The sequence below is a fragment of the Cygnus atratus genome, chromosome 1 (assembly GCF_013377495.2).
Source record: "Cygnus atratus isolate AKBS03 ecotype Queensland, Australia chromosome 1, CAtr_DNAZoo_HiC_assembly, whole genome shotgun sequence".
In the NCBI taxonomy this organism is placed as follows: domain Eukaryota; kingdom Metazoa; phylum Chordata; class Aves; order Anseriformes; family Anatidae; genus Cygnus; species Cygnus atratus.
In genome coordinates, this window is record NC_066362.1 from 121,566,177 (window position 1) to 121,582,675 (window position 16,499).

Below are 16,499 nucleotides of genomic sequence, written 5' to 3' on the forward strand. Positions count from 1 at the left end.
CTTTAAAAAAAAAAGTGGGAAAGTTGAAAATTAACTTAGGCTAATAATCATTACTCATCAATGAGTTACCATAGCCAATGTTTTGTTTTTGTATTTGTTGTTGTTGTTATTTGTATTTTATTTTTCTACCTTCTTCAAGAGAATGTATTTCCACACAACACCAGTAATAACCACTACAACAAAAAAGCAGCGTACAGAGACAGCTTAAGTCCAACAGTAACTCAGCAAAATTATACAAGGATTTATTTTCATCCTTTGCAGTTCCTATGTGTGCTTGAATACAATGGAAAAGATGAAATGCAATAAATAGTCTATATTTAGTCTATATTCGATGCTTCTTGGTATGATGTGTAATGACTTTTGCAAATAGCAATTTATAAGGTGAAGTACATCCTCCTGTTTTATTCTTGTCAAGAAAGAGAATCTAGTTCATATTGATCTTTCACTTCTATTTTCGAAACATGGAAATTGTTTATTTCAGAAAACAAATAAAAGATTTATAGATCTTTTTCTTACATGCACTCTGCTTCTCTTGGGACAAGGAGTCACAAAGAAAGGATCTGAAATACACCAACCAAAATGGAGTGAATACCTCTGTTGTTGTCTTGTTTCTTTATGTTACCTGCATAGATGGAGTGAACTATTTTTAGGATTATTAGAAGATGTGTAGTTTACACAGATAATTTGGACTAAGGTCCTGAATACTAGCTTCTGATAAGAGTACTTCAGTTTTCATGTTTTTTACCCATTTAACTAACTGTCCGGTTTGGCTGTGGTACTCTGTAGCATTCTGAAATAAAAAAGATAGGCTTGATTTTATTATCAGAAATATCTATGTGTGGGGAGAAAAGCACAGAATGTCAAGACTATAAGAGAGTTTTTCTAAAGGCAAGAAAAGTGTGTAAGTGCATTTATTTTTACTTTTCTGTTATAAAGTACTTTGAGTGTGATAAAATACCAAGAGGGCCCTGATTTGACAGGTTCCTACTGTGAATAGTTATTTGATGTACATATTTCATGTTCTCGCTGAGGAAGAGGAAGCTATTTTCATCACCACTCTACAAACTAAGAATTTTTTGCAACAGATAAAAATATGATAATTCTTTCATACAGCAATAGATTTATCAATTTTGAAATGTGGAAGGACCTCAGAAGTATATAGACATTAAAAGTGATTTTATTATTTTTTTAATGTGAACTTTCTCCTTTCTTATATTATTTTGGCTATTTACTTCAGTTTTATGGTACATAACCTCAGGACTGACTTAAAATCTCCAAATACGTACACGAAGAGAATGAATTTAGTAATAAAGTATTCTTCAGTCAAGCAAACATAAATAAAATATAGCTGCTGGAAACTGAAGCTATCAACATTCAGACTTGAAATAAAGTACAAATTTTCAAGTGATGGTATTCATACCTGGAATATCATACACGTTTATGTACCTTAATAATAGCATTTTTAAAAATCAGAATAGGTTGCTTCTCTGAAATATATGTTTAAATTCAAAAAGGAATAATTCTGGAAAATTCTGTATGTTTTTATAATCTAAGACTCTGGCATAGAACTTCTATATATTTGTTGAGGATAGGAATGGGTATGTGTTTATATAAATTTATACATTTATTTTATGCAACTCTCCACTGTCTTTCTATAAAGTCCCTACATCTTTAAATACCTCCTGACTGACAAAAATATGTTTTTCTGCCTATTTTGAAGAACCATATGAATTCTTTGTCTTTTCTGTTGAGGGCCAAGTCTTGCTTTCCCCCAGTTTATAACTATGTTAAAATCATTCTTTCTCTCTTCCTCTGAAAGATAGAATGAATTCTTCTATTTTAAAATAGGTAGGTGCAACTTTACATCAGGTCCTAAAAGATTTTTAATTCTTACTCTCTCAAAATTCCTAGCCTGTGTGTCAGGTCAGGTGATGAAATTCCCATTTTTAGATTAGAACTGCAGTTGCCACATTTAGTGCCTGTGCTAAGAAAATGGCTTCATTCCTGTGAGTATTTAACATCAATCAATAAATACAATATTTATAATACAATTGTGTTCTGCTGAATTACTTCTGGTGTATTCCAAAGTCATTCCTATTATACTGCTAGGGTGAACATAGATAAGTATTTGGATAAGAACTATACTGTACCACAGGCATTCATAGCCCTCCTTGAAATTGCTCCAAATACAGTGCTAATCGTTGCTGTGCATGAAATGGGTATCCAGCAAAGTACAACAAATGGCACTTGGAATAGCAGTAGCTGAACAAGGACAACCTACTTATGATTCAGTGTTGCTAACACTGCACTTAAAAAATCCAACCAAACCATTTCAATTAGGAACACACCAAGTAGGCAAGTTGTGTGCTTCCTTCCTTCAAAGTCATTTTTATAAAGCAAGCTAGAACAAGTTTCCATTGGGGACCATCTGTGATGTTCAGTTAGCTCTGGGTCATGCCCGCAAATGCCATCAGCCATTTCCCCTTTCGCGTTTCATCCCCAGCACTCCCATTTCAGGCAGCAAGAAACCACAACCAGAACTCTTAGTGCCCAAGCATCCCATGAGAAAATGAAGAGCTTTATTCACTCAGTTGGTGCACTTAGTTTGAAAGCAGAAACGATTTTGTGCAAATGTGGCTATGTATAAACTACGTGTGCGCTTGTGTATGTGTGTTTAAATTTATTATTATTTTCTCTCAGTTTAAAGAGCTTGTTTCAGCTGCTGCTCTCTGCGGGTGAATCTGTGACCTCGCGGGGCTGCAGCGTGCAGCGTCTTGGAGCAGGGCAGCCCGTGCACAAAGGCTCCATTCAGCGCGTGGGCAGGCAGGAATGCTGGTACCAGGCAGCTCTCGAAGGAATGTTCTCTTGGCAGAAGCAGCCTTGCTAAAAATGAGGGGGAAAAATGAATTTAAAATGGAGAGCTGGCCTGCAGTTACAACGTGATAAGAAGAGCTGGCTGTTCAACATAAGCTGCTGGTTGCATATTCTGGGTCCTTGCTATTCTCAGGCCCTCCTACAGCCATGGCCCTGACCAGTGTTTTGGTACAGCACAAAGTGGCTGTTTATTGCTATTGACTGTTGAGGCCTGTGATCTGAAATGCGTTCTGTCAACAGAATGTAAGGGAACTTGGCATTTTAAAGCTCTGCTGCTGCAGACGCGCAGATTTCTTGGAATTGCCATGCAGCAGGAGCGGTGCTGCAGTCCCCAGCTCAAGCTGAAAATGTTGCACAGGAAGACCTATCACGTGAAGGTCAGATTTACCTGAAATCCCAGGGGGTTTGTTTATTTGTTTGTTTGTTTTCCTCGTCAGCACAGTAAATACATCTTGTCCTTAATTTGTTGCTGCTCAAAAGCTAGACTTCAACTTTCTAAATTTGTTCAGTAGGCTCCATATGGAAATACAGTCCTTATTCAATGGATTCGTGCAAAAATGAAAGGTGATTGTGTGTATAGTACACAATATTGCCATGAAGGGAATAACTGAAATCTGTGCTAACTCTGTGTTGGACTGTGGATTTTTCCACTCTTTTGAGAAGTGAAAGCTTCTATAATTATGTAAGAAATCACACATGTTGTTTTCTATTACTTCCATAGGATCTACAGGCAGAAATTGATACTCATACTGACATCTTCCACAACCTGGATGAAAATGGGCAGAAAATACTAAGATCCCTGGAAGGCTCCGAGGATGCTGTCCTGTTGCAGAGACGTCTGGATAACATGAACTTCAGATGGAATGAGCTTAGGAAGAAATCTCTAAACATTAGGTAGGACATGAATGTAATCGAAAGTCTACAGCTGGTGTGTAAGACATTCCATCTGCCTTCTACCAGTAAAAGAGTTTGAGCTTGTTACTGATAGCACTATTTCTATCCATTTTGAAATGAATTATGCTATTTTGAATGCTGGCTTAACTTTGTAAGAATTATCAGAGAGTTTTTTTGGTGTGAAAATGATAGTGGGGGATTAGGATTTGAGACATATGATGAGGTTTTGTAATTACAAAAGGAAAGATTAGCATGTTTAAAAAGTAAGTGTACCCCCTCTAAATGTAGAGTTCTTAGAGTTGGTTATGACTTATCATTGAGTCATGAAAGAAAACGATTAGACAACCTATATTTATGATAAGCTTTATTTCTGAGGCTGCCATTTCCAGTGCAGAACTAAGAATAGCCTTGCAAATGAGAAGACGTTATTTACGATTTTGGCTTCTATCTGGGAAATGGACAGAATTATCAAATAAAATCCAGGGGTAAAAGGAAATCCATATGTAGTGTTGTAAAAGGAAAAACTTCTCCCTGCAAGAAAAAAAATATAATAAATGGTAATATTAGAAACGATGAAGTAGACATATAGGCTTCAGTGGGATGAAAGTTTCAAAAGAAACTATCAAGAAAACTTCTCTTCAGAAATAACGTCTTTCACAATAGACAGCCTGGCTCCATTGCATTCAGTCTCGGGCATTTTTTTTCATTTGCTCGCTTGCTGTGTGTTGGTGGTAGTTCAGAGGCAAAAGAGGCAGAAAAAGGCAGAAGTGTTTTCCAAAGTAATGTATGAAATATTAGCTCTTTTCAGCTCAGGCCCTGAGGGGGGTCAGTCTGTGTAATGACAAAAGCCATCTTCATAACATCAATCATTAAAAATAAATGAAGGATGTCAGGTTGAAAATATATTAGTAGCTAAAGAAGGAGACACGTTCCTCCTTTTGTTTCTGAGGAGCAAAGGAAGGATATAATACTTCAAGGTCTCTCTGAGATTTATTTCTTCAGATAAATGTTACCCATGAATTTGACAAAATACAGTGATATTTGAGAAAAAAAAAAAAAAAAGAAAAAAAAAGAAGTTGGCCAAATATCGGTAATTAAATATTAAACCTGTCCTTCAGTATTTGTGGTTCAATATATTGCTGCCATTGATCATCAGACGTAGTAACCCTAGTTATATCGCAGTGACTTCTTGCATTAAACATTCAAAGAAACAGAACTCTTTTCTAAAACACTTGCTTTCAATAAAAGGCCCAACATACTGACTAGGATAAGAATCAATTTGCAACTCCTAAGACATTCAAGTTAAATGTTGCTGGCCACCAGATTGAATGAACAGGCTATGCTCAATTTTGTGCTTGGTGCTATTTGTTTTCATCACACGGTATGGAATAGATTTCATCATGACTAGTACTGTTTACTCGAAACAGGTGTAAGAGCAGAAATATGAAATGTTCCCCAGACATCAGTCACATGACTCTCCTTATTTAGTGAAAGTTCTAGACTGCTGAAACAGAAAAAACATCCTGTCCCTTAGCTTGAGTGGGCGTTCTTTTCTCAGTCTGGTGCATTTCAGCTAGGTAAAATGTATGGTAGGTGTTAAGAGAAGCCAAGTTCATTTCCATTATTACCTTGCTTTCATTATGGCAAGTCAGCACAGTCTATCCTAATGCTTTCCTTGCTTTGAAGAACTCGAATTTAAACTTATTTCCTATTATCTGTTTTGTCTGCACGTGCATGAATACATTTATAAATATGAGTGTGTGTATAATGTGTACTAGCATGCACATGTACAAATATATATTCACAAAACTGAAGGAAGGTCAGAACAAGATGGATTTAGGAGGGCCATTCACTGTACTAGGAAAGGTCAGAGCACAGCAGCAGTGATTGAACCTCTTCAGACCACTCTGTGTTTTCTTCCTGCAAAGCCAGACCTGAGGAAGCAGGGAAAAAGTGAAGACCCTCATGTTCACCTCCAGTTGCTGCTCTTGTCTGGAGGAGGTGGAAGCTTACATTTGCTGAGATCAACTTGGGAGACAGATGACTTGACTCAGAAACTTTGTCCCTTGACTGTGTCCCCTCCAAAAGCCCTGTGATGCTTGTTCTTGCAACTCTCCTGCAACTCCCCTGCAACTCTCCATAAAATGGCCCTGCTTCTCTCCCACCTTGCTGCTTTCAGAGGCATCTTGGGACTTCCCTGGCCCTGGACACCCGCTGGTCTGGCCTCCCCCAGCGTACCTTCTGTGAGGCAGTTCTAACCCTTACCTTCAGGAATCCCTCATTTCCGTATCCAAACTAAGTAATAAAGACTGCAAAGCATTCAGTCCAGTTCTGTCACATTTTATTATAGCCCATTCTATATGATGTGAGGAGTAGAATTTTCAGTCAGAAAATGTGGTTTTATTTGCAACCACTGAAAATTAAGAGAAATGTTATATGAACAAAGTTGGAAGTTAAACAAATGAGATGAGACAAAGAAAATCTATTTTTATTTGATAGTGTATTTTATTGTTTTACTGCTATATAATAGTGCTATTCATTTGAATTTCTAAGAGGAATTCTTAAATTGTCTGGAAATGAATTGGGAATTTCTTCCCGATCAGCAACTGAACAATAGCAGCATATTCATAAGTCTAGAAAGACAGGCTTTTAATGTGATTATCTATGATATAAACAAAACTGAAGATTTGATCAATCAAAGATTTACCATGTATTTTCTCTCCACAGAAAGTAGTCGCTGAAAATTACTATTAAAAATGCAACATTTACACATGTGCAGAGGAAATATTTAGAAGGTCACCTTCTGGTGGAGAGCTTGCTTGCATAAAGTAGTAGTATCTAAAATTTGCCAGTAATTTGATTAGTTTCATTTACACCTCTTTTCATGTGGCACAGATATTTGTGCAGCATAAGATGTTCCTTTAACAATTTCCTTGTTACTTTTCTGGGAAATATTTGTCCTCTTATCTTAAAGGTGAGCAGCCACATGAATCTTGTGTGAGGTTGAATGGTTTGTGTAATGGTTTGGAGAAATACTTACTCTTCTCTGAATTGAAAAGTACTCTCTACATTTTGGTAGAGAGTACCAATCAATTGGTAGAGAGTACTGTATCTCTAGTCTACTAGCAATCCTAAGTGATGAGTAAATTATTCTCATACTAGTCCTGCATAATATTTGTGAACATTTAGTGAGACCGACAATTCAACACAACTATCAATGTGTTGACATTTCAGGCCAGGACTGTGGAACCAAATTTAAATCAATGTTGCCAGACTCTGATTCAAAGCTACTGAAACTATTTTAAAAGTCATTAAATTAATGAAACACTAGGATCTTTATTAGTAAATAAGTTTGCACAATTTGTTTTTTTTAATTTTCACTTAGCCTGAATGTATCTGATACTTAACGCATGCTTTCAGATCCCATTTGGAAGCCAGTACAGACCAGTGGAAGCGTTTACATCTCTCTCTTCAGGAACTTCTGGCATGGCTGCAATTGAAGGAGGATGAATTAAAACAGCAAGCACCCATTGGTGGAGATCTTCCCACTGTGCAGAAACAGAATGATGTTCACAGGGTACGATTTTTTTCAAATGATTGTTTTGTTGCTTTTTGTTTTGCGGCTTAGAGTTAGGTGAAACGGTGTGTGTTGGAAAAAGATAACTTTTAAGATATATTCTAGAGACAATGAAAACTGAACTTTTACATGAAAATACTAGCTACAATTTTCAAACACAGCTTAAAAAATTAGTCTGTTGGAGAAGGGAGTATTTACTATCTGTCTATGATAGCTCTATGAAAATGCTGTTGCTTTTCAAAAAAGCTAAGCAACTGGTATGCTTACTCTATTTTCATAGAGCTATCATAGACAGATAGTTTTAATGACCAGAGCAAATATTAACTTAATGTTATTTGAAGATTAAATAAGTAGTTCTGATTTATTTTTTTTTCAGGATCAGGCATTTAAATCTCATGAGTTCTTTTCAAAACTCCATTTTTCTGTTGTTTTTGTGGGAATATTTATGAAAACAGTAGCTAATATCTGTCGTAATGCACAACTGTGTGCATCAGGAAACTATTCTGGTTACTGACTGCTTCTGTCCCTGCTTCATACTAATTTCATCAGGGAATTCTTATGGAAAGGCAGTAGCAGAGCATCACATGGAGACTGGTCCATACTAAGCTTTGTGGTAAAAAGAAACGTAAATGTAACTGTTGTATGGGATTTTTTTTTTAATAACTGTTCATACAAAGTTTGAATTGATATTTTTATTTATTTATTTATTTTAGGAAAGGTATGCTTTAATTATGTACTCCTAAGCTGAATCAAGCTTACACCTGTCTCAGGCTAACCTAATGTCTGTTTTCAAGTAAAAAAAAATGTAGTTTGCTATGCCATTCCCAGACAGCTTGATACTATGAGAAAAGCATATTACAGACCTAGTGATCATCATCACAAAATGTTGTGCCGCATATATGTAATACTGTTTCACAATACCATTTGTGAAACTTGTCAAAAAGAAATGTCACTGAAGTTCCTAGATCTCTGCTTTTATTGCTGCATGGAGAAATCTAAAAATGGTTCTATAAAATGAAATTGGATCTGGAATACCTGTGTTTTCCTCATTCATCAGATAGCTGTACTATAGATATATCTCTAAGTGATTTTTCTACCTCATCCCAAAGAGTACAGTTGAGAGCAAACACTGAGAAGATCAAGTTTAGAAAGAGAACATGACATATCTTTATGCTTTAAGTTATTGGGAGAGCAGAATTTGTGAAAAGTCCCAAAATCTTGTATAAAACTAGGCTTGGCCTTTGTCATAGGCAAATAGGCTTTTGCCCACAGTAGCAGACTGATGGGGAGTAGTGGCAACATGGTCCATTTTCTAGGTCTGTCTTCTAGAGAGTTGATCTGTAGGATAGAATCATTGAATCCCCTCATGTTGGAAAAGACCTCTAGTCAAGTCCAACTGTTAACCTAGTACTTTCAAGTCTACCACTAAACCATGTCCCTAAGCACCACATCTACATGTCTTTTGAATACCTTCAGGGATGGTGACTCAACAGCTTTCTTGGGCAGCCTGTTCCATTTCCTCACAATCCTTTCAGTGAAGAACTTTTTCCTAATATCCAACATAAACCTCTCCTGGTGCAACTTGAGGCAATTTCCTCTTGCCCTATCACTTGGTGCTTGGAAGAAGAGACCAACTCTCACCCTGCTACAATCTTGAGGTAGTTGTAGACAGTGATAAGGTCTCCCCCGAGCCTCCTTTTCTCTAGGGTAAAAAAAAAAAAACAAAAAACAACAACAACAAAAAAACATTTCCTCAACTGCTCCTTGTAAGACTTGTTCTCTAGACCCTTCACTAGCCTTGTTGCCCTTCTTTGGACACTCTCTGGCACCTCAGTGTCCTTCCTGTAGTGAGGGGCCCAAAACTGAACACACTATTTGAGGTACGGCCTCACCAGAGCCAAGTACAGAGGACAATCTCTTCGTAGTCCTGCTGGCCATGCTATTTCTGATACAAGCCAGGAGGCTGTTGGCCTTCTTGGCCACCTGAGCACACCGCTTACTTATATACAGCCAGCTATCAACCAATACCCCCAGATCCCTTTCTGCCAGGCAGCTTTCCAAAGACTCTTCCCCCAGCCTGTAACACTGCATGGGGTTGTCATGCCCCAAGTGCACAACCTGCCACTTTGCTTTGTTGAACCTCATACAGTTGGCCTCAACCCATCGGTCCAGTTTATCCAGCTCCCTCTGCAGAGCCCTCCTACCCTCGAACAGATCAACACTCACGTCTAACTTAGTGTCGTCTGCAAACTTAATGGGGGTGTACTCAACCCCTTGCTCCAGATCATTGATAAAGATGCTAAAGAGAAGGGATGTGTATTTTTCATACAACAAACTTTTCTTGGGACTTCAAACATTATCATGGAAACAGTGAGGCTAAAACATCTGTGACTTTAAGGAGCATCACCCTTCTTTTAATTTTCCCTCTCTGAAAGTTCAGATACATGAAAGGCCTGAAGTCTGTTCTAGTCAGCTGGCTGTAGCAGCTTCCATCAAGTAGTTTTAAAATCATAAAGACTATCCAGGCCACTGGGATGCAATAAACAAAATAGATGTTGTTTTTACTCTATATTAACTCAATCCCTTTATCCAAAGATCATGTTTGAGCTAAAGCAAGACTTTGAGAAGAATTTTTGTAGAATTGTCATGACAAAACTTTTGTCATCTGATTCATATTTGAGTATTTGAAAACATTACCTTTGCTCCTAGAGCAAAGAAATAAATTTTTCAGCTAGAGAAGTTACTTCTCATAAAATTTTAATGTTGTATGTTATTCTGTAAGCTATTCAAAAGGTTCCCAGAATTCATCATAAAGGTGGCAAGACTTCAGTGATGGACTAAGTGACTGTCACTCACAAATCAACCAAAGTGCTTAAAACTTTCAGGGACAAGAAGCGTTACATAAAAGTAAAGTACTATAAATAGGTGCAAAATGACTTTACAAAATAGGTCTTCTCACTTCTCCTTTTTGATTATCTTCTCTCCCACATGCAGATACATACAGACACAAATCTTTGGTCATCATGTCTCAGTCATTTCTTCATATCAAAGCTAGAACATTTTAGTTCCTTTTAGAAATAACATTTCTTTCCTTTTCCCATGCTGTAGCACTTCTGTAGTTTAATGTGAGGCCTTTCTAGCTGTAGGTGCTCTGATACCCTGTGGGAAAAAAAGAACAAAATATAATCCTTGAAATTAGGTCACCCTGTCTACTCTTCAAAGATCTCTTACAGAGAAGGAGGGAAAAACAATCACTGCAGAACTCTTCTGACTTCAGATCGTCTTTGACAAAGTCTGTGTTTGCAGCTTGGGGTTTTTCTACTCTTTTTTTTTTTTTCTTTTCCTAAATTTTATGGACTTTCTGTTACTCTAAAAGTTTTTCTTTAGAGAAGCAGACATACAAAGAGTCTTTCTGAGTGAACAGCTTAGTCCATTTCTGAACATCAAAAAAATGCTTTTAAGAAGGTTTACACCTCAAATGTAAAAGTCTCCAGCATAAAACTGGAGCACAGTTCTGGTGAAAAGCTGTGTTTTCAACAGTTTTGGGCCCCTGATTAAAACAAACAAACAACAACAACAACAACAACAACTACCCCCCCAAAACAAACAAAAAGAACTTAGCTCTCAGTGTGAAAGAAGAGAGTAGTTAAATTTTGAACTTGATTACATGAGTCTGTTGATTGCTCATGTTGTTCTCCTCAATGTAAACAAACTAAGTCTCTACCTGTTTCAATCCAAACTTCCAGCTTTGGTCTTTCTATGTCAATACAAAGTCATTTGTACAAAAGACAACCCAGGTAATTTCTTCATTGGAAAGAAGAAAAAAGCCTCAGCAGGGAAACATGTATTAGAAGCTGGTGTGTTGGTTTTTTTTTGTTGTTGTTGTTCCTTAAGGAATGTAACTTAAAATAAATAAATAAATAACTTATATTTAACCTCTCTATCTTTTAGAAGACTATCTGGAATACCTCAGATATTCATAGCAGAGATAAAAAGAAGTTTGTTCTTATCATTTGAATGCTCCCAGTTGCCAAGATTGGTTTTAAAAATTTTAAGAGTAGGATTCAGATGAAAATTTCAAGTGCTTGAATCTATTCCAGATGACAGCTTGAACTCTACTGAGAAAAAAAAGATATACACGCAGTCAGATTCATTGTTCCATAATAAATGTGAGGTGCTTTTTAGAGAAGGCACTTTGGAATTTATCCTCAATACACCCACATAAGTGTGATTTGTTTGAACTAATATATATGTGGATCATTTTGTTGATTTTTGGCATCTGAAGAAAAATGTGTCTATGCCAAAGTCCTAGAATGTGCAAGTTTGGTTGTGTTTTTCGTTTTCTTTTTTAAAATCAGTGATCTGAAATACTCCTGTTCATCAAACTATCATTTCTTTATCCTGCAGTTTTCTTTGCTTTATTATGAGTCATGATAGTGTTTTAATGAAATCATATTAATAACTGTGTACATGTTACTATTAATCTCAGTTTCCTGGACTGTAATTTAGATATTGCACAGGTAGTCTGTTTTTTCTGTCATTCTTTTAAGAGTTGCCACATCTTCTGTGTGGAGATTGTATTACCAGCATAAATAGCATTTATGAATACAGTAGTTAATTATTAACAATTCCCTGGAAACCCTTTCACATGTAATCTATAGCAAACGTGCCTGAGGAATATAATTCGTGCTTCGATACATGAACCTGTTCTCGTGGCACAGTTGATATCTGCGTTTTAAATTTGAAGACCAAACACATTTTTAAAAAGCATTCTGATTGGGAAACATCTTGAATTCATTTAACTGTACTCTTTCTCCTTAAAATTCATTAAAAGCAAAAGCATCTGCTTTTCTAATCATAGAGATTAATGCCAGTTTTATTAATACAACTCTGTTTTCCCATTCTGTTTTCATCTTTCAATTTAAAGAATCTGTGTTTCTCTAGCCGAAGAGATTTCTGGACATCCATGAGAAGGTAGTGGAGGTCTGAGATAAGCTGATCAATATATGCATTATTAAAGTGGTAGACAGAATGCCATTACTGCTGTAGTGCTGATGACAAATAGAGATGTTTAAATAAAGTAGTTTAATTGTTTTTTTGGCAGGTCATACATTATGCATGTTCGATTTCCTCTATAGTCACCACAAAGTGTGGAAGAGGGTCAGGAATTCAATGAAATTAGCCTGATATAATTAGCTGTAAATTAGACATCCATTTAGGCTAATTCTGTTATCAATGATGGTCTGTTTATTATAGAGATGTATTTCTCAGAGATTTAGATAGATTAGTTTTTTTCCAAAAGAAGAAAAAATGTAATTTATTGCTAATTATGATTTTTAGTGTTAGTGTGTATGTATTTTACAACAAAAATTTAATCAGAAAAGCTGGCTTCATACAGTAAGAATGTTTTGTGGAATGGGATAGTATGAAGTGAAAATTCATCATTTTTAATTCTGTTCTGTGCTATTGCTTCAGTCTCATATTTTTTCATTCTATCCTTTTTTAATTTCTTATACTGAAATACATTTTAACACACTTGGTAGAAGTTTTCAGATCAAAACTAGGGAAGGCAATGAGAATAATAAGTAGATCTTAGCATCACACTATGTGCTGTTCTAAAACTGGATTTATGGACTATAATCCCATTCCCTAGCTCCAACATCCAGATTGGAAAAGATGGATAACATTTAACACATTGGCTCACTGTTTTCCTTTAGTAAAAGAGACTCTTTCTGTTTGTGGAAAAATTTGTGGAGTCAGAAAGTTACCATTAGTATTTTTCTATAATTTTGGGAAGATAGATATGATGGTTCCTGATCACAGACCTTATGGGATGCAGTATGCATATCTGATTATGTTGTCCTTATTCTGTTGCACATGAGATGATGGAGGAATGTGGCTATAACCTTCTTTTGGAAATGTCACCATGTGTATTTGGTTGATATGGTCTTTATGCAAAAGCAGTACAGGCTGAAAGAAGATATTTTGTTCTTCTTGTCATTTGTACATGTAAATAGCTAGGTCTGACCTGACTGCAGCAGCAGCACTCCATACAGCAGTACTTCTCATTCCCAAATATGTAGCTCAAAGGCATTTCTGACTTTTATAGATCCTATGAGTTGTTGCAGTTCTGTGTTCCCTTACTAGAATATCTACATCTCCTTCCTGCTCTGTGAGGCAGAAACAGACCTTTCTGCATGTGCCTTCTGTTTGATTGGTTTTGGACATAAACATTTCTGAAAAATAATACATAAAGCATATTGTATCTTTTAGCTGGCATAAAACTGTAATGTTGAAAACAAACAAACAAACAAACAAAAACAATATGACTATGGACATCACTTTCAACATCACCTGATGAGAGCAATGCACACAGTGCACAGGGGAACATTTTAAGCTATGCTACCTACTGGCTTGCTTGAGCTGCAGACCTGCCACACTCTAGTGGGACTGAAGGCTTTATTTAATGTGAGATGAGCACAAAGGCTAGTGAAAACAATCGTCTTTCCTTGTTTGGAGGCTTGGAAAGGGCTTATTACACTTTCTCTTTCTGTTGCACTTTGTGTAAGAGTCAAGCATGTATTACAGAAAATTCTAAATCTAAAAATATCTAAAGCTAAGCAGTTTTAACCCTGGAGCAACCTCAATGAGTTTATATGCAGAGCAATGTCCAATGGTATCTTTCTTGTTAATATACAGTACACTTCTTTATTTGTGAAAATCAAAGTGTTGATTCTTATGGGTCAACATCATTGTTTAAAATATTTATCACAGCTATTCAGGAAACAATAGGCTCCTTTATGATAAGCAGATATTCTGTGAAAGGTTCCCACTTCCATTGATGTCCGTGACACAAAATTGACATTTCTGACTGCATTGGTTCCTTCAGGAAAGCACACTTTGCTAAATGATTTTCATGATTCACAATTATGAAACTTATGGTCAGTTCTTGACCACTTCATAAAGATTTTATGTAGTATTTATAGTAGAATAATGTAGTCATATGCTTAAGTTTATGTTCCTGAAATGTATTAAGAATATTTTACTTGTGACTGCTCACATTATAAACTGCAGGTGTGATTCTCATTATTAGTTCTGTTAGGTATTTCAATATAATTCAAAATGTAATGAACTTTTTAATATTGAATTTTTAATTTTCATTAGTGTTCACAGTAACCCAATTTTTGTTTAATATTTAATTTAATTGAGTTTGTGAATTTATTATGGAAGAAGCCTATATAGTTCCAGTGTTATAAAAATGATTTTCTAGTCCCTGGAGTAAAATATCATTTTTCCTCTTGTGGCATATAGCTCTCCTTTTTGCAGTATTATGTTGTGTGATAAAATACACTATAACTTTCTGCATGTTTTGCCTTTCTGCCAGTCAAAAACAGTATGCATTCTATATTGTTTTATAAAGAGAAAAAAAATGAAATAAAATATTTAGGTAATACAACATCCTATATGGCATGCAAAAGACCTCGTACAACATGCAACCCACAGTCCAGCTGTCATATGCATTTTAGTGCAGCAAACATTCTGGATTCAGACTAATAGAATCATAATTTCTCTTACAGGGAAAAAAAGAAAAAAAAAAGGGAAAAAAAAGTGTGTACTGAAATAGTTCCATATCACTATTGGTGTGAGACAGTACAAAACTGTCTTCACCTGCCAACACACATTTTAAATAATACTGAGATGTTTATCTTCAGCCTGCTGAGACTTCAAATACCAACCTTGACAATCTTACTGATGATCATTTTAAAATCAGGGAATAGGAGAGAGAGGGGAGGAGGAGCTGTTGTTAGAGGAGGGAAAGTGCAAGTAGGAAAGAGGAAGAAAAAGACAAGAAAGGAGGCCAGTGCTGGAAAGCATGTTAAGAAAGGAAGAGATGACAAGGAGAGAGAGCTGATCTGAACAATGAGCTGAATTAACCACATTTAAACATAAAAATATGGTAACTGGTAATAAATACTGTTTAAAGGAATTAGGAATTAACTACTTCATAAAGACTACTTTCTTTTCTTTAATTTTGACTTGTGCATGCCTACATCTAAACTAGACTGTATTTCTGAAATTTCACCATGGCCTTGATTCTACTTTTCAGAAATCTCCTCAGTTCATGTAATTTTGGAAGAGTAGCATCTACAGTGCTACTAGAAGAGAGGTTTACAATACTTGTTTTTTGCTACTAATTAGATGTTAGCATGGCAATATCTATAGGTCCTTTTTTTTTTTTTTTCTTATGATATAACAGTTGCTATCAGCTGTAGCAAAGTGCTAGCTGTAAAGTACATTGGATTTTCCCTCACATTCTTGGAAATCTTACTTTTGGGAAGCATTAGCTAAGCTTGTGCTCTCTGATACAGAGCCAGACAAGGCTTTGTCCCTCGCAGTTAAATTTTGGTGTTGACTCTTATGTTAACTGGCAAAAGGGGTTCATCTCACAGTGAACAACTTGATCAGCAACTTTGGGTACTGTGTAACATGCTGCCAATACATTTTGAATACAATTTGATTTCAGGCTAAGCAAAAGCCAAAGATTATTGTCTTTACATCATTTTTGGCAGCTTCTTGTACACGTGGAAGCTGGTTTGGGAAGTTTTGTTTTTAAACTGACAAAAACAAGGGGTAGCACTCAGTATTTCGTTATATATCCATTTACAATATTATTGTTTCATCTCACAGACTCTCAAGAGGGAGCTGAAAACAAAAGAACCTGTTATCATGAGTGCGCTCGAGACTGTGCGAATCTTCCTGGCAGAGCAACCTGTGGAGGGACTGGAGAAGCTCTATCCAGAACCAAGAGGTAATTGAGGAAAGAGCTGTAATAGCACACTGCTGGAAAGATCAGTGATGATCAACAATGATTAAATAAATTCTGCCAGCCACTGTGAGAGCATTCCTTTTACAATCCAAGCTGAATCTCAGTATTCAGAAACTGAGCTAAAAATATAGATGAAAGAAACCCTTAGTGATCCTTTTGAACACTGTGGAACTACACAGACATGCGTATTTATAAGTAGATGTTGAAAAACAGGCTTTAAACTTTCTGGACTTATCTATAACTGTAGTTCCATTTGAGGTTTGAAAGCTGCAATTTAACCTAGAATTCAGCTTGTAGTCTAAGTATTAGAGAACTAAACCATTTGTT

General features: G+C 36.1%; 1 protein-coding gene across 1 annotated transcript in view; it reads left to right on the forward strand.

Annotated features, from left to right (window-relative positions):
- Nucleotides 1-16,499, forward strand: part of DMD (dystrophin) — a 1,075,555-nt gene that overhangs the window by 873,907 nt on the left and 185,149 nt on the right. Inside the window, 3 exon segments of the mRNA XM_035542302.2 lie at nucleotides 3,596-3,768; nucleotides 7,189-7,345; nucleotides 16,034-16,154. Coding sequence (XP_035398195.1) covers nucleotides 3,596-3,768; nucleotides 7,189-7,345; nucleotides 16,034-16,154 — 451 coding nt within the window.